Genomic DNA, 18,333 nt, shown 5'->3' with positions numbered 1-18,333 from the left:
GTGAAACAACATCTCCATGCTGAAGACAGTTTGCAGCAGATCAACAGCGTATTTTGAATGTTTTTAGTACTTGACATGCTTAAGAAAAGTAGTGTCTGAAATAGATTTTGACTGTATACAGCAAGTGTTACAGTAAACAAGCGGATTCGTATACAGCTGTAAATGGAACAACCAGGCGGCGTTGGTAACATCACAGGGTGTTTGTGTGTGTGTGTGTGTGTGTGTGTGAGCGAGACAGCCCATGTGTAAACGTGTGTGTGTGTGTGGCGCTATCACTGTCTCCACCACAGACAGGTGATTAATAAACATTAAACAATCCCTCCTCTCTCAAACACACCGGAATCTGACGGGAAGAGCAGCATATGTTGTGCCTGGAGGCACGGGGAGAGATGGGGAGCGGCCCCGCTGAGTGTCAGATAGAGGGAGAGGATAGGGGGAGGGAGGAGGGGAGGGGGGGGGGTGAACAGGATGGGGAGGAGGGGGGTTAGGTTACAGAGTGGGAGATGAAGGTATGAGGGGGGCGGTTGACACAGCGGGGTAATGAGATGGGAGGGGAGAGAGGGAGACGCGGGGCAGGTAGCAGTGAGTGATGTCTGAGAGGGAACGAGCGGGGCGACGCGTGTACGCGCGCCGTCCCTGGAAAGCAGCAATTGCGTTGAGTATCTCGTCTTGGTTAAATAACGTGAAGGGCTGAGCAGGGGAGGCGAGCGGTGGTCGGAGAAATGTGAAACAGATGGGTTGATGCGTGTGTGTGTGTGTGTGGCTTGTTGTGCGCTGGATGTCACACGGCTGCCTGCGCTCTCCCAGGTGCGGCGCTCACCGGGGCCCCTGCTGGAGTCCCCTGTGGATTATTGGAAGCCGTGACTTATTTTCGTGGTTGGAGTGGCCCGTTGGGGCCCGCGTGCCCACTAACTCAGGCTCCTGTGTTAGCAAGCCGCAGCTCGACGAGTAAAACAACAAGTCCATGTGTTGTCCAGGGGACCCAGAGAAGCCTTGACAACAATGTCGAATTAGCAGTTTAAGTCATTTATCAGCAAGACATCAGCAGGTTTACCGGGTTCAGTTAGCAGGTCAGCATGCTCACATTCCCTAAGTACAAGTCTGACCTGATGATGGCACAAGGTTACAGTTATTAGAGTTCATCCTGTAACTAAATTTCATGGCAATCTATTTAAAATTCGTGGAGATTTTGACGGCTTTTGACGCCGCTGGAGGAAAATCACCCGACGTATTAGGGGGGGATCATCTGCATAGCACGAATGTTTGACAAAATGTTATTCCAATCCTTCAAGAAGATGTTGGAAAATGTCACCGGCTAAGTGAACATGTTGATCTGTGGAAAGTCAAAGGACCACTGAAGTAAGTTGGGTTCATCCTCTGGGAAACACGAATGTCTCATGGTTAACGGCACCAGTGTAAACGCTGTGTAGATATTTCAGTCTGGACCAAAGTGAAAAAAATTGAAAGATTTTAGTGTTAAAACCATTTCAAATTGCATTATAAACTTCCTTTGATTTTCAGGTGTTATAATAATAATATAATATAAAGGGAAGACGTCACAGGAATCTAACATTTTTCACTATTTTAAGTAATCGTATAGACAGAGCAATTGACCTAAAACAAATCGACACATCAATCAATAACGAAATTAAGTGTTATTTGCAGCCCCCGCTGTGACCTTCCTGGTGAAGTCACAGTAGACTCAGGCCTCACGGATCAATAACAAATAGCAGTATTGTGACAAATAAAAACCGTCACCACCTTTTGGATTGAAAAGTTGGCAGTTGTAGACTAAAGGTAACGGAAAGTGTCGTTACTTTTTTAATTTGTTCCAATATCCCAGATGAGAAAAGAAAAAACACAGCCACGGAAATAAACCGATCAGTTAGTTCTTTAATAATATATTACATTTATGCAGTAATACAATAATAATAACAGTAATAACATTAATAATAAACATACACTGAAAGTACAAAATGATTTGTGTTACTTCCTTAAGTTACCAACACGCAGCACTTCAAAATAATAGCAACCAAATCTCCTTTAGCTGCCTTTGACTCCACCTTACACCCTCCCCCCCGCTCAAGAACTCAATTTCCCATGACCACCCATTAGGAAGAACTACATGTGGAGGCTGTGTGTGTCCAATCAGGGGGAGTTAAAAGTCTCCCAAAGTTCAAGAGGAGCAAAGAGCGGGTCGTGGTCTTGGATATGGCTTTACGACACTTCTCAGACGAGTTCAGTCAAAACCAAGTGTGTGTGTGTGTGTGTGTGTGTGTGTGTGTGACAGAGAGAGAGAGAGAGAGAGAGAGAGAGAGAGAGAGAGAGAGACTGATGGAGGCAGGAGTTTCTAAAACACAGATAAAGTTGACATGTTTTACCAAAATCAAACGAAAAGTGTGTGGGTGGGGGGTGGGGGGGTAAATACAGCCACATGTAGGAGCTCATCCTGAAGAGGTGTCTCGTAGACGCCTCCGTGACACAAACCAGCTACTGAGGAGAGAGTCCATGCGTCATGTTGAGTGAGGTGGTTGTGGACACACATTACAGTACAGATATCATCACGGCCCCCCCGCCTCCTGGACCAGAGGGGCCGCAGAGGGGTTGTTTTTTTTTCCCCCCGGGAGGTGAAAGTCTCAGTATTTGTCCTGAGGGTGAGGGTGAAGACTCAGAGGGGCAGCACTTGAGTTCCCCTCACCCACCCCCTCCCTCTTTTCCCTCCCCCCCCCTTCCCGCCTCCGGTCCATCCATCCGCGAGCACGTCCCGTCCCGTCCGTCCCCCTGTTTCTATTTGCGGTGCTTCATCTCCTTGTCGTGGTGGTTCTTCCCTCCACCCTCCCCCTTGTCCAGCATTTTGATGGCCTCCATCAGGTAGCTCTGGAAGGCGGAGAGCGCGGCGCAGATGGCGGGAGTGCCGAAGCCGTGGGTGAGCAGGCTGAAGTGGGTGAGGCTCCCCTGGACGCCGGGCTCCAGGCAGGGGGTGGGTCGACTGCCGCCCAGCGGAGAGCGGTCCTGGGACATCATGTCCACGAACTCCTTGCAGATCTCCCTGAGAAGACACAAAGGACGAGACGTCAGGTGGATGCTTGTGGCACCTTGAGATGGAAAAACCCTCAACGTGGAATCCTTTTGTCCCTTTACCAGATTGACACCTGAATGATGAGTTTGTGGGTGTCTCACAAGTCCAATTAGGGGCTTTTTCTTGACATTGTTTTGCATTCTTCTTCTAAAACAGATTCACCTTGTGGTTGATTACAGAACTCGATACATCTACACGTAGTTCTCCCCTCTCGTAAAACCTGACGTGAGTGGATGTAGCAATCCAGATGCCACCGTGTCATCTCCTTCAACGTTTAGAGTCTCTGGGGGGGGGTGAAGCACTCACTTGGTGGCGAGCAGCATGCTGCGCCGTGTTGGGAGCTGGTCCGGCTCGCTCTGCCGGCACAGATACTCGGCTGTTGCTCGAGCCGGAAACTCTGTCTCACACACATAACCAAAGTCCCGCGCCAGATGGACGGCCTCACCTGGAGGAGGAGGAGGAGGAGGAAGAGGATATCTGTTAGAATCTGGTTCTTAACTAGTACAAAAAGGGAAAACTCTTAGTCATCTGTGCAGCTAAAGGTCATGGATTGATGTCCCACAATTATGCACATATATGCCGTTACGACGACACACCGTTCAGAGGGCGCTGTTTTGGGTCAGGAGACGAGAGCTCTGCAGCCATTTTTCTCACGTTCACCACTCAAACAGTTCACTGCTCTTTGGCTTTGCAGCCGCAGCTTCTTCTTTTTTTTTTTTTTAATGACACCATCCACGCATGCAGGCCCCCCCCCGTGCTTTGACTTGTTTATTCATGCCTGCTCATGCGAGGATGTTTCTAAGTGAATATGTGTCTCCATCTATCAGGATGCATGCAGGTCACCCCGTGCATGTGTGTGCGTGTGTTTTCCCTACCCTCCACTAGAGAGGTTAGGAGAGTGACGTTGGCGGCCTTGCGTCGCCCGGCGGGCAGGTTGAGGCCAATCTTCTCCAGACGCTCCCTCAGACAGCGGCCACCATTCTTTGACTTCGCCCTGAGGGGGGACAGGGAGACAGAGAGAGCAGTTTTTAGGAGATGGTCCTTGTGCGTGTGTGTTTATGAGCTTGGTAGCAGTGTGTTTGTGTGTGCGCTCCTGTGTCTATGTGTGCGTTTATGTAAGTGAATGTGAGGCGGAAATCTCCCTGCAGTATGTTCCCTGTCAACACTGATAGTGTCTTGTATTTCTCTTCACAGATTTTAGTTGCTGCCTGACTTTCCTCTCCCTGATCTCACCCCTTCCTTTATTCCTAAGTATACATTTAAATACATTTGAATAACTATTGGTACAGGAATATTTTGGAAGTATTTATATGACGAGCAGCACTGGCAAAAGAAGTGTTTGGAGAATTTAAGTAAAAGTATCAACAGTATCACATGTGTCAAAATATGTCCCGCATTCAAAATCTTAAAAAAAATAAAAGCACTTATTAAAACATGGCTCCTGAGAGTTTTATTTTGTTTTATTGATACGTTGTAGACATTGTATTGTGTCAAAGTGGAAGCAGCACTGTTTACATATTACTTTACAGTCTTGGTGGTTGATTTACAGTGTAGATACGCAATAAAATACTTAAGCACAAGTATGTCAAAATGAAAAGACAATGCTGTATCTCTGTGTTTTATGTATTAGACCTTTTAATTGTGTCCTCTTAAAGTATTTCAGCCTGTAACTCCGATCATAACGTTGTTCTCTTGCCCCGCGGCGGTGCTTCATTCAACCACATTGCCTCTCTTGTGATTTAGTCCCATGACCCATTTTGGGTCCTCCGCTCTGGCCCCATAGTTAAGTCGAAACGCTCTTATTCTGAAAAGCTTCAGCACAATAGCGTACATGGTTGGTGTTGGTCTTTTCAAACCAAGAGGCTGTTTCTTTATACTAACAACTGAAACCCAGTGATCCAACATGAGGAAGTGGTAGGATCTGGCGTGTCGTCAACTTAACCAACCCTTAACTAACCCCCTCAAATCAAATCTGATTTCCTGCATTTCCCACAGTGACTTTTGCGAGCAGCATGAGGACGTTGCTGTTTGTATGGACTGTAGGAGAGTTACCCTTGCTGACACTGCAAAAAATGCCTCGATCCTGTTTCTTCCTTCGACTATTCATTTAAGCGACACAGCTCCCTTGTGGTGGATTTCATTTTTCACTTTTGTAAAAACTAGTGCCAAAGAGACACCTATTTTTTTGCTAGATGTTTGAATGATATGTGCATTGAATATATTGTATTTGCAACATACGTTCAGCCAGTTATACAACTCCATTAAAAGCCTTTTGTAAAGACAAAAGTCACAAATCACACATTTTCCCCAGCGAGAAGAAAGATGCACCACCAAAAACAGCTGTGTTCATCTGAACTCCATTTATTTAAGTGATTCCATAAGTCTACAAGCTGGGACATAAACCAAAGATTGTTACACTTTAACTTTTTTTTTTAGTTTTAATAAGGTGAACCGCTACAGCGAAATCAAAGATTTAAGCAAAGTCCAAATAGGTTATCTCAGGCTGCCCCCCCCCCTTCATTCCCCATCTCCCTCTCACCTGCGCAGGACTCCACCCAGCAGGGAGGCGTTGAGGCACTCAGGTGGAGAGAGGCGTCGCTGCACCTCCCCCACCGTCACCTTGTACTTGGAGGTGGAGCTGAGCAGCGAGAGGCGACCCGGGACCGAACAGAACACCTCGGCCGGGTTGGACACGGATCCCATCCCCAGGCCGTCCTTACCCAGGGACAAGATGGACAGGGACGACCCGTTCAGCTTGGACGGAATGGGAACTGGTGGACAAATAAATGGAGGTAGAAAGGTGAGATTAGGAAAAGTTCACACTTGTTTTGCTCCAGAACTTTAGGTCCAAATCAGAGCAACAAAGAGACCGAGGATGAGCAAAGATTGTCAGTCTAAAAGCATCTTTCTGCGCTGGCAACGGTGTTGTGTGAATGATCCTAATGAATGTATTCAGTGTCACGTTCTCCCGGGTCGACAGCTCTAATTCTGGATGCCGCTTGTTGATTCTCCCGCTCAGACTGCAGGTGGTCACATTTTGACTGCGCATTCTCAAATAGCTGTTTCACACCTTGAAGAGCTCAGTTCACGCTCACTTTCCTGCACCGTGCTAAACTTCTGTGAGGTTTTTTTCTGTTTTGGAGGAGGGGGGTGGTGGGGGGGTCGGGGGGGTCGGGGGAGCTAAGCCGTCTCGGAGTTCAGGATTCGGGGAGCAGCTCGGCCTGCTCGACTTGCAGGGCTGTTCATTCTTTGTTTTGTCATATTTTAGGAAGCTAATTGGTGTTGATGAAATTAGCTTTGGAGTCTTAATCTTAAATCCCTGCAGTTGTGTGGGAAGAAATCCTCTGAATTGGGAGGATTCAGTGGAATCAACTCCCCGTATGAGGATTCATTCACACGGATACAAAGAGGAACTCCACCTCATTGTTTGGATGTGGTTTTTTGGAGGTGACTTTAGGAGATTTGGTTTGGTTTTGAGGTTTTTTTATTTGTCTTGCTCATAACATTAATAAATGTCTGTTATTTATTTTTTAAATCCACTCAAAATCTTTCTCAAAACGGTCCATGAACTTCCTATGTGAACAGTGTGTGTGGGACCATCTGCTGAGGAAACAGTGCTGATATTAACATTTGTCTGGAGTTAACTGAAAACTGCATCAAAAAAAAAATGTTTTGGTTACATATTTTGAAATGAGATTATTTTTTTTTTTTAAAAGACAACATCCGCCTCTTTGTTGTGTTACTGTTGGGGCCAAAATCAGATTTATTTCTTAGTAAAAACCATTTAGTCTCTGTTAATCTGGCGGAAGCCGTCCTTTACATGAACATTCCAGGCGTCTTTATGTCTCCGTCTCTCTCTAAAGGACGATGTATCTGTGGTCCGGGCGGGTCGCCTCCCTACGACGCCCCGCTGTGCGACGCACACTGAAGGAGAAAGAATCTCTCAAACCCTCGTTCAGCAGCAGCCGGCGAGGCCACGGAGCGGCAGAGCCTCCTCTCCAGCTCCCGTCTCTCCCTCTTTCTCTCTCCTCTGCCATCTCTCTGCCCCTCCCTCCTCCCCTCTCGCTCTCCCTTATCATCTTTGACTCTTTCTTGTGCCTCCCACTCTTCATCTTCCCCCTCTTTTTCTCCTGTATTCTGTGTCGTTCCCTTCTCCCTATTGGATTTTCTTATTCATGAGGGCTTTAGGTTTGCTCCGCTATCTGCTGTAAGTGGTTGCCGGGGAGAGTGTCGCCGTGGTAATTGATCAAGTCGAAGCATTGGGCAAACAAGTGGAATCGCTGTCACTTCATCAAATCACTGCTGGTTTGCAGCAGCTTGAGCCGAGCTGGAAACACACAGTGGGAGCCTCCTCCTCTTCTTCAGGAGACTTGATTTGGGGAATAAAAAGCTTGATTCTGTGAAAACTTTACAGCATGAAGAGATGAAGAAGAAGTGAGGGGTTTGGAGTTTTTAGGCCAAAATATATCGGGGATTTAAAAGGGAATAAAATGCAAAGCATCTACAATGTATGTAATAATATAAATATATATATGCCTTATTTGTTTCTGCTGCAGCATTACACACCCTAACATGCCTGTCTATCATATCATTTTTCTTCCCAGTATAACACTCCGCCAGCGACAAATCCAACTTGAGTTTTCTAATCGTGCCCCTGTGTCTCCTTCAACTCAAAGTTGGTGATATTACAGTGATCACACTCTGCAAATTCCCCCACAACTCCTCTTTTATCATGTTCCCCTCCCTTTTCTTCTTTGCCCCACTTCTCCTCTTCACTCTAATCCCTCCCTCTCTCTCTCCCTCTCTCTCTCTCTCTCCCTCTCTCATATGACCATGAACAGTTCATTAAGAATGTGTGCCTTTGGGGTGAAGTCTGCAGCTGAGTATTAGAGGACTTCTTGACTTCAAATGAAATAGCAAAACAGAATTATTTATAGTTTGTGTGTGTGTGTGTGTCGGTGTGTGTGTGTGTGTGATAGAGAGAGAAAGACTGGTGCCCTAAACACAAAACCCCCTTCAGCATGTATAGCACAATTATATAGGTGCACACTTAGACACAAATGTGCACACACACACTCAATCTTTCGCTTCTCTCTACCACACACACACACACACACACACACACACACACACACACACACACACACACACACACACACACACAGAGCTGTCTCCCACCTCTTACCTTTTTTAATGACAGAGTGGTCGAGGATGCCCAGGGCTGATCCTTCCTCCATTCCCTGTGTCAGACAGACAGACAGTCACTATCATTTATCCACACACACACACACACTTATATATACGCATGCACACATAGGTTTTTCTCTCAGGCCAAAGCAAGATGGACGGTCCAGCGTTATAGGTTTTACCTCGCAGCACATGAGCAACTATCCATATCACAGTAAATAATGAAGTCTGTTACTCTTATTGGATTGCTTTTGCTTGTGCAGAATTGAGCGCGTGGAGAGACAGTAAATCACGGGAGTTAGGCCGGAGGATTTTCAACAGTTCATTTGTAGTTCCAAAAGAATTGTAATGTTTTAATTTGTAGATCGATGGGAATTTGTGGAATATTTTGTTGTGGTGTTTGTAAGCTCAATGTTGGTTTGAAAATATTAAGAAAAAGAAAAATGCAATTAAACAATACAAATAATGCACTGGTTCAAATAACTGAAGGGTAGTTTTTTTCTCATAATCAATTTTGTTTTAAAGAAATTGAGTCATTTTCCAACATAAAGAAATATATATTTCTTTCAGAATGTGCATATTAGGGGGAGAAGTGATTGAATAATGATCAAAAACAGCCCCCTCGGTACACACATTAAAATAAATAAATTAAAGTCTTTGCATATTGTTTGATCTTTTCATTCACTGAGGATGGGATTGTGTTACAGGGCGAGTCTCGGATGTCTCCTTTGTGGTGAATTTATAAGAGGATTCAAAGACGAAGGATATAATCCATTAATCAAATAAAGGTCCTTGTCAGGAGGGAGCGTTTAACAGCAACACGGCCGGGTTGACTCCTTCCCTGCGTGGCGCTGCTCGCAAACGTTTCTTTTCTATTAATGACCGCGCACATCAATTGGTCTCGGTTTGTGTGTGTCTGTGTGTGTGTGTGCGTGTGTGTGTGTTTCTAATACTCTGTGAGGCAACAAACAGGCGTCTGCAGCTGCACCTGCTGCAGGGAAGCTGACTGCTCAATAAGCCATAGAAACTATTCTTCGTCTCGTCACCCCCCCCCCCCCCCCCGCCCGCCCATATCTCCCCCCCTCAAACAATAACTGCAGAAGGCGAGATGCTGCAGACGTACTTTGTCTTTGCGCGAGACATCGGGTGATACTAAATGTCCCGACTAACAATACGACGGACACATCTGACATGATCTCACAAAAACATTAAATGAACTTACTCCCGATGATACCATGAATTATCAAGATACATTTTACCTCCAAAGACTGTCTCAAAAAGTATTAAAATGTAAGAAAACAAAAAAACGTGTATTTATTCGTTAATTTAGGAAGAATATATGAAGAAAATATTACGAATTTTGGCTAATTTTGTTGTGGAATTATGTATTTGATTGCAATTCAAAAGCGGCAGTTTATTTTGGTCTCTCCGACGCACATTTGTTTACTTATTTTAAAATACACAAAATTGAACTACTGGTGTGATTTTTGTGGGAAATGTAAATGATGTCAAATGACCTAATTTAAGTTATTTAAATAGAAATAACATCTTAAACATTGCAAATAAACTCAAAGGATTGTATGATGATGATATGCAGTGTTTGTTAATGCGAGATATTTTCCATGAATTATCGTTTTAAAGAAGTGGATGTTAAATGCTTTTAAGGGCCTTTTTTTTGTACATTATCATATATCGGAATAAATAAAAATACAGTGCCGAAGAGGCCCAATGGAGATTTCGTTCTTAAAGAGTTCATGTCCGGGGCCTCTGATTTGGGGAGCTTTACGCACCGTCTTCCCGGTGCGCAGCGCCAACAAAACCAAAACGAGTAAATAAAAAAAACGTCACCTGAAGATCGTCGAGGCCGTGATGTCCCATGTGCATCCCGAGGGGACCGTCCCCGAGAGCGGCAGCTCCTTCACCCAGACCGTGCAGCAGCCGAGGGACAGCTGAATACTCCCGCCGGGGGTCGAGGCTAAGAGCCCGGTGTGACTGTGAAAGGAGTCCCCCGTCGTCGGAGCGCGACCTCTGCGAGTGCCACGCCACTTGCTGATGCTGATGGAGGGAATTTATGGAAGTGTACGGATCTGACAGGTGGGGATACGAGTCCTGGCTCTGGGAGTACGGCAGAGAGGACTGGGGGTAAGGGGGAGGGAAGTACGGAGGCTGGAAGTCGGAGGCCGGAGTGTGACAGAGCGGGGGAGCCGAGGAGTAGGCGGCCTGGTTCAGGGAAGAAAGTTGGGATAGTCGCCCACTCGGCGAAGAGCCGCTGAGTCCATCTGCGCGCTCCTGTGGAAAAATGAAATCAGTTGTTTTTTCACAGCATGAAGCTTAATGTCCTCCTCGTAAAATTATTTTCCAAATGCTGGCGAACATTACATGTTATGTTATGTGATTAAATTATTATTATTATTTTTTTCTCCCTATATATATATATAAATAAAGAAAAAATGTAATTCAACACAAAACAGCTGCAACCCGTCAACAGACGTCTCTCCATCTGTATCCGATGGCTGGAAACAGCAGCAGCGCTTGAAGTGATGCGCACTGGCACACGACGCCTTCGGCATCGCCGCTGAACAGTGTCAGAAAGGTCACGGCCACCAAGAAGCCGCACAAAGGACAGGTAACGCACCACAACACGAGGGGGGGGGGGGGGGGGGCATCCGTAAACAATCCGTCATCGTGTCAACTAAACCACACTTGGCTTTAGAAGTTTAACCAAATCGCGTAAAACAAGATGCCAAACATATGTAGTCCACTAGCCCACATTTCCGCTCACAAACATCCTGGTCGAATTGGATTTTTCGGTTTTGAGGTCAGCCAGATCAATGCTTCTGTTGTGGAACAATGTCCATTATGTGCCAGGCGGCACGCTGAAAAGCACTCATATCCGTCACCCATCACCGGGTCGCGTGTTGGTCATTTCAGTCGCTGTTAGACCCGAGAACCGCTCCCCCAGAGAGACGCGCCGCCGCTGTGTCTCGGCGCGTGACAGTTTGTGCGGTGAGATGACAGCTTACTGTGCGCGGACAGACGCCCGGCGCCGCGACACTGACCTGTGAGGCACAGAGGCTCGCCGGGACGCACGGAGCGCTCGGTTCTACTGGAGACCAAAGAACTAACAACATTTATCAGAAATGGATTTTTTTTTTTTGTCAGACAGAATATAGAAAAAAGAATTCCCAGAGGCCATTATGCTCTGCAAGGTGAGTGTTGTCCAGAAAAGCAACGTATTGATTAAATCATAAAATATTTTTTTCCGGACCTTAATTAGCCGAACCGAGTTTTTTTTTTAAGTAAGTTTTTTCAAGTTCAACTTGGCGCAGAAAACAAACTATTTCCTCAAATTGAGTTAGTAACAAACAGACGTCAACAGTAAAAATAAAATAAACTACATGAATTCCAAGAAGGTTAAAAACAAAGTTTTTATGAAACTCACCATTGCCGAATAGGTGTGGATTAACATCTGGACCGCTCTGGCTGACCCCAAATGTAATATTCAACAGGATGCGCGAGCGTCCAACGAGTGAAAGGTGCTCCGAGATGTAATCCAGGTTGTTTTCACCGGTCCATTAAATTCAAAGGCGTTATTTACTTTTCCCTTCACTCTGTCTGCGTTTGACGGATCTCTTTACGCACGGATGGAACGCTGCTGCCAGATACCAACACACGCACGACAACACACACGAAGTCCTCCAGACGCTCCGTGAGCGCACCATTTATAGGCTTTGCGCGCACTCGGCAGAATGAGGGGAGGGGTCGACAGGGTCCACTTCTCTTAAAGAGATATTTTCATTCAATTATCTTCCGTTGATTCAAACACACACCACGTACTTTTACATTTATTCTCTTTTGAGACGTTTTATTAATAAATGGCACCGATTCGTATTCTGGAATTTACGCACCGATGATGGACACTCTTTCATCAGAGTTTCCATGTGTTATTTAAGAAACATCTTGTTAATTAACATATTTTAAAAATAAATTCACATTTCCCTACTTTTAACGTTTGATTGAGTCGCCTTTACGCACCGGTCTCCAGGTCTCTCCATCTAGAAATATTGGATCCCATATTTAATAATGCATTTTCTTTCATTTTCCTCCCAAAATTTCACTCAGACGGAATCGTGTATAAGTGCGTTTTCTGCATTTTCTCTTTAAAAACCAAACAGGCCCGAAACATGCAGCTCTTCGCGCAGCGATGATGGACTTACATAAACAGCCCTAAAACATATTGAACATGAGATATTTAAAAAAAAAAAAATACACCACTTGAAACAGGGGAACGCGCGGTTCGTTTTACCTGAAGCTCGGTCTTGGTTCGGGATTTCCACAGCATGGCGGCGGTGCCGGTGGCTCTCAGCGCGGCTGTCACGCTGCAGCTGAGGGGTTAACGTGACGCGTGGATGGAGAGGAGACGGGCTGAAGGTGCGGAGAGGAGTGAGTTAGTTTGGGAGATGATGCAGGAGTTTGTATGGATGGATGTTGCACAGGGGAGGAGGGGGGTGGCGGGGACAAAGAGAAAGAGGGCGGGAGGTGACATGAGTCGTGGAGAGGGTGAAACTTTTCACTGCGTGTTGCGTGGACTATATGGGACCAGGAATGAAGAGGAAAATAATCAGAAAGCAAAGGATTCCCGAGATGCACAAAAAAGCGGATTTTGTTTCCTTTGAAACATTGTTCTGGATCCATGTAAGTTTAAAACATTATAAACTGGGACAATTATGTATTTATCCAAATGTTTGCAGAGTAAATGTAAAGCTATATTCAAATCAAACTTAAGATTAGTCGTCTTTTCACAACTTCTTATTGCTTTTTCACAAAAGCACTGCATTAATAACTGCAATTCCTTCGAATGTCCCAAATTCGCATCTTTAAAACACGCTCAACATTTTTCATCTACTTTCTCTAAAGATTCGAAGCACAAAATGACCAAACTAATTTCCTGAGCGATGAATCAGAATTAGTAGGAAAACATCAAACAAGAAAAAAAAACTTCAGTTTACCTGCAAAGACACAAACAAATATCGGGATGGACAAAAACCTCGCACACATCAGATCCGAACCAGCCGCACTGCGCCACCTTGTGGCGGTTCATGCAAAGGCACAGTTCGCCACCTCAAGAGAAGCCTGCTGACCAAACGGATTAAAATGTATTCTACATTTATACAAAACTGCCGACGTTTTGCTTGGACTCGAGTGGCATAAGACTTAAAAAACAAAGCAGTTGTGACACGATTAAAATCCCAGAACAATAAAAAACAATACATCCGTACAACGCCCCAATACATCCGTATAACGCCCCTTCCTGCATTGCTACACGATGACCTGATAGGAAAGTCTGTCATGTAATAAATCCCCCTCTGTTGACAGCATTAATAAGGGCAGACATTTGAAAGACCTTTAGGCTTCATGTCTTCTGACGAGTTGTTGCAGTGCACCGGAAGGGAATATTACACGTTTTTATCCCGCACAAAAATGAGTCCAATCGGTCTCATTGACAGCTTCTACCAGCCCATTTGTTTATTACAAATAAACGTCAATGTCAACAAGTTTGTGGTGTTCAAAGCAACAAAGAAAATAGAAGGTTGAGAACATGGGCGGAGAGACACTGTGGTTGGTTTTCTAACAAAATAGTTCTTTATTAAAGACATTAACATTGCACACTTGGCGCATAAGAGAAAGGTTACACGTATTCATGTCAGATTGGTAAAAGGATCGAAGACGTTTGGCTTCAGTAACGTCCCTCCTTTATTATTTCATTTCAAACGTCCTCCAGCAAAGATCACGGCGTCTGTCGGCTCCCTTTTCACTTCACTCCCGCCGACTTCTTCAGGTTCTTCATGCACATCAGAGCTCCTTTATTTGTCCTCATCGCGTCTCCAATCTCCTTCTTACAGCCTGGGCACTGGTCTGCCATGGCGCACAGAGCTTCCTCCAGCGCCTGCTGCGTGTGCTGGTCGGGCAGAGCGCTGCACCGACTCAGCATGGCGAGCGTGTGCCTGAGCCAACCTTCTTCTCGGACCAGGCCGGCGATCCACGGCTGAGCGCGGACGCAGCCCCCCAGGGCCTGCAGGCACAACCTCCAGAGCTCCGCCGCCTCGTCCCAGCTCTCCTCCCAGGCGGGGCTCACCTCTACCGGGCCGGGGCCGGAGCCGGAGTCCAGGGCGCTGCGGAGGAACCGGAGAGCTGCGGAAAAGAGGCGCCTCTGGCCGCCTTCAACCGAGCCTGGAGAATGTTGTCAAAGAGTCATAGTTGTTATTGGTCCTTTTACCCGCTGCTTATGGTTCCAATCTACATCTCGGAGAACCAAAGCGAGAACAATAAAGTTGTTGGTCAAAGCATAATGTATTCGCACGAAATGAATCGCGGCCGTTAATGCCAAACACAACCGGAAAATAAAGTCAATACCTCCACCTGAAGGAGCCACTTTGAGTCTGCCGATCATCAGCCCCAAAGTGCAGAAATTTGCTGCTAGGACCAGGAGGCGGGGCTTGTGCACCAGAACAGGAAGTGCTTCACTCAGAAGGGCCTCCAAAGTTCTGAAACTCTGGTCCTTCCTAGACAACAAGTAGATGTAAAGTGTAATTTGACCCCTTCATAAACCGTCAGTATGAGCGGTAATATCTCAGTATTTAACACATGGAACAACAGACGATTAATCTGCTACGATTAATCTCGTAAAAAAGCTACCTGACTCTCTCCGGCTCCGTGACGGTGAAGTTGAGGAGGGCCGAGCAGGCCGTCTCCATGCTGGGGTCCCTGGCCGACGCCACCCCACTTCTCCCCTTGGGGGCGGTCCAGCACCGAGACAGGAAGTCCACCAGGAGGGCCGGGGTGTCGAGGGTGAGCAGCACCTTCCTGGGACCTTCCTCTGCAGACAGGTGACAAAGGGCTGGCAGGAGGTACCTGGGGAGGGGGAGGAGGAGGTGGTACCGGAGTAAAAGCAGACATGCTGTCAGACCAGAGCAGGCTTTAAGGAATTCAGAATGTTGATTCCCTCTGAAATGCACCGTCATGTTTACCTCAGAGCTTCTCTGCCCGTCCACGCCGCCCTCTCCTCTCTGACGGACACCTCGGCCATCCAGGCGGAGAGGCCCTCCTCTGGGCTCTCGCCCTGCAGGTGGCTCCTGGAGTAGCCGATCAGGAACGGCAGCAGCCCCGTCACCTCCTCCTTCAGACAGGAGGTCTCCTCGGCCAGCCATGAGCACAGAGAGCGGAACGTGGCAAAGATAAAAGGGTCGCCGTAGCGACTTGGCTCCACCTACAAAGACAGGAAGAGACAACGTCTTTTAAAAAAATATAAGGCCATACCACAAGAGCCGAGGAGATTTTGTATTCAACAAATAAAAGCATTTTTAATACAGAACCTCAAATTAAATTGGAGATAAATAATGTATATTATATAACTGGGCTTTCCGGTCTCCTTAACTGTAATGGTACGTAAGTATTCCAATATAGCAAGTACAGTTAAGCTTTAGAAACCTCAAGGATGCACCGGAGCTCTATTCAACTCATAAGTATTCACAGCTCAAAGGCTTGTTTGTTAGCTGGAGCTGAAACGATGAATCTGCAGAGTATCCTTGGTTCGTTGAAAAGTCTATGAAGCATCAGAGAACACAATGCAGTATCACTGCACCAAACGTCCATGTCATCAAATATGACTTTTTGTCCAATCAATCCCAAAAGGTACAATAGAAGCGAATGAACAAAAAAAGGTAGTACAGATATGGTATAAAATATAGTATTAAAAGAAGACGAAGAACAGAGTGCTTAAACGTCAGCCTCTCACCTGCTGCAGGTGGTACATTAAAGCGGAGAAGGCCTCCTCCAACACCCCGAGGACCTGCCTGCTCTGCTGCAGACTGATTGAGGGGATGGAGCTCGGAGGAGCTTCAGGGGTCTGGGAAAGTCCCATACAGCAGGCCTGCTCTATGGCGGCCTCCATGATCCGGTAGCAGCCTGGGGGGGAAGCAGAGCTGCTTAAGTAACAAAAAGAGGCTAATTGCGTTTGATCAAATATCCACACGGTCTCACCGTGCATGCAGCGTCCCTACCTGTGAGCGTGTGCTGCAGCTCTGGCCTCAGCTCGTTACCAGGCGGCTCCTCCAAACCCATTCTGACCTCCACGCAGGCCCGGTTCACCAGCAAGCAGCAGAACTTCGGCGGCCCCACCGGCTCCCACCCGTGCAAATCCAGCAGACAGGCACTGAGGACCAGGATCGGCCCGATCTGTCTCGGCGTCAACTTGGCCTGCAACATGGGTCTCAACGCCCCCCACACGCGGACCACGGCTCCCTTCAGCTCCTCACTCTGCACGGACACTCCCGCCGGTGGAAGGAACTGCACCAACTGGGCGCACATGTCCAGCTTGGTCTGGCCTGTGGCTTGGCAGAAGTCTTTGGAGAGCCTGACCAACAGAGTGAGGAGTTCCTCCGGGTTTGTGCTCCACACTTTGTCCTTGGTTTTACCCGAGAGGAGGCGACCCAGCAGAGCGAGCCCCCTCTGGTGGCTGAAAGTCTGGTTTTGTTCCACGGCCTGGCACAGGGCAGGAACGGCCCCCCTGCTCAGCAGCTGGTCGGGACCCCGGGATAAGGCACACACGGCGGTGAGAACTTGGTAGCAGTCAGAAGCCACGGCCTCATCCAGCTTGGAGGAGGGGGAGGATTCCGACGATGTTTTCCCCTCACTGTCGGCCTCGATCTGGTCTCCTGTGGATCCCGCCACATCGGCAGCATCACTTTCCGTGCTTGAGCGCTCCTGTGGGTGGACTTTACTCTCTGCACCCCGCCCTGCCTCTCCATCTTGGCTCTGGTCCTGGGTTTCTTGTTGTTCCTGCCGCGTCACAGGACCGTTTGCCAAAATGCCCAGCAGCAGCGGGATGGTGGTGAGGAGCTGGGGATGACAGGCCATGTCTGGGTCCGTGCTCAGGGCAGCCAGCAGAGCCGTGCCCAGGGAGAGGAGCTCCTGTGGGGGCAAGCCGGAGTTGTCGCTCCCTTTGACCGCCGTCACTAAAAGCCGAGCCGGAAGGTTCAGGCCGACGGCCTCGAAGATTCGCCTCAGGGTGGGTTTGTCTAGCTGGCTTGCTGGGCACAGGCGAGTTATCTAAGGACAGAGAAAATAAAAGGATGATAATAATAAAAGAAATGAACTAAAACCAACCACCTGTCAATGCTGACTGAGGTCAGATACACATATAACGTTAAATCAATGCCGAGGAGCAGTGAAATTGTCAGCAGAAGGGAGACTTTTACCAGCAGTAGAGCAGCCAGCGTGTGGCTGTCATTCTGAGCCTTCCTGAGTGCATGCAGACACCTCTCCAACACCTCCGCCTGGGCATCTGTCAGACCCCCGTCAGCCTCCATCTCTGAGCCTTCTCCACCGTCTCCTCCTGCCAGTTGCTCATTCACAGCAGGCTGGGCCAGCAAGGCCATCGCACCGTGGGCGCTGTCAGCCATTATGACCGCAGCAACTGCGTAACCAGGAGAGGAATAAAAGGAATAAAAAAAACAGTGCTAGAAAATTAAACGGAAAATCGGATCATTGGCGCCGCACAATTAAAGGCAACAACCGCAACCTCATTTCATAATATTCAGTTGGTTTGCGGATTCATTCTATGAAGCAGTTGGCAACAACGCAACATATAAAGTTGTACCCTAAGCGTTAATACATTAACTTACTTAACAGATATATCACACGCGGCAACAGCTCGAACGCGCTTCCCGGAAGAGAAATGTCAACAGAGTCACGAGGGACCAATGAAAACGGTTCAAGAATGTCAACGCACCAATCGCGAGAGAGATAGTTGGAAGGCGGCGCCGCCGCCATTTTGGGCGGTGTTATGTCGGAGGGGCGACGCGGCATTACCTTTTTGAGGTCACGGAAGACGTTTCAATTTTATTTATTTTGCGGGTTTCCACAAGTAAAAACAAAAAAAAACATATATAATGCTCGGCAGGTTAACGGTTGACGTGGAGATACAGGTGTTCGCCATTGGCCGATGGCCGGCAGGTAGCGCGCGGCAGAAGCGGGCTTACCTCATTGACAAACGTCTTCAGTTTAAG

General features: G+C 47.2%; 2 protein-coding genes across 4 annotated transcripts; both read right to left on the bottom strand.

Annotated features, from left to right (window-relative positions):
* Positions 1–1,873: 1,873 nt before the first annotated feature.
* On the bottom strand, positions 1,874–12,859 carry tfap2e (transcription factor AP-2 epsilon). 2 transcript variants are annotated; one of them, XM_040189010.2, is made up of 7 exons: positions 12,573–12,859; positions 10,115–10,555; positions 8,265–8,319; positions 5,619–5,850; positions 3,955–4,073; positions 3,386–3,524; positions 1,874–3,049 (listed from the first exon to the last, which is right to left on the bottom strand). In XM_040189010.2, exons 1-7 carry the CDS (start codon positions 12,606–12,608, stop codon positions 2,788–2,790), a joined length of 1,284 nt encoding a protein of 427 aa, XP_040044944.1. In that variant the 5' UTR covers positions 12,609–12,859; the 3' UTR covers positions 1,874–2,787. The 2 variants fall into 2 exon arrangements, with proteins under 2 accessions (XP_040044944.1, XP_040044945.1); XM_040189011.2 differs by lacking the exon at positions 12,573–12,859 and adding an exon at positions 11,709–12,020.
* Positions 12,860–13,886: 1,027 nt separating this feature from the next.
* ncdn (neurochondrin) lies at positions 13,887–18,099 on the bottom strand. 2 transcript variants are annotated; one of them, XM_040189006.2, is made up of 8 exons: positions 17,950–18,099; positions 17,524–17,741; positions 16,327–17,374; positions 16,062–16,231; positions 15,295–15,533; positions 14,963–15,178; positions 14,681–14,829; positions 13,887–14,497 (listed from the first exon to the last, which is right to left on the bottom strand). In XM_040189006.2, exons 1-8 carry the CDS (start codon positions 18,095–18,097, stop codon positions 14,079–14,081), a joined length of 2,607 nt encoding a protein of 868 aa, XP_040044940.2. In that variant the 5' UTR covers positions 18,098–18,099; the 3' UTR covers positions 13,887–14,078. The 2 variants fall into 2 exon arrangements, with proteins under 2 accessions (XP_040044940.2, XP_077937311.1); XM_078081185.1 differs by lacking the exon at positions 17,950–18,099 and having other exon boundaries at positions 17,524–17,727.
* Positions 18,100–18,333: the final 234 nt, after the last annotated feature.

Source organism: Gasterosteus aculeatus, chromosome 10 (genome assembly GCF_964276395.1).
Source record: "Gasterosteus aculeatus chromosome 10, fGasAcu3.hap1.1, whole genome shotgun sequence".
Taxonomy (NCBI): Eukaryota; Metazoa; Chordata; class Actinopteri; order Perciformes; family Gasterosteidae; genus Gasterosteus; species Gasterosteus aculeatus.
This window is presented reverse-complemented; position numbering and strand designations above follow the sequence as displayed.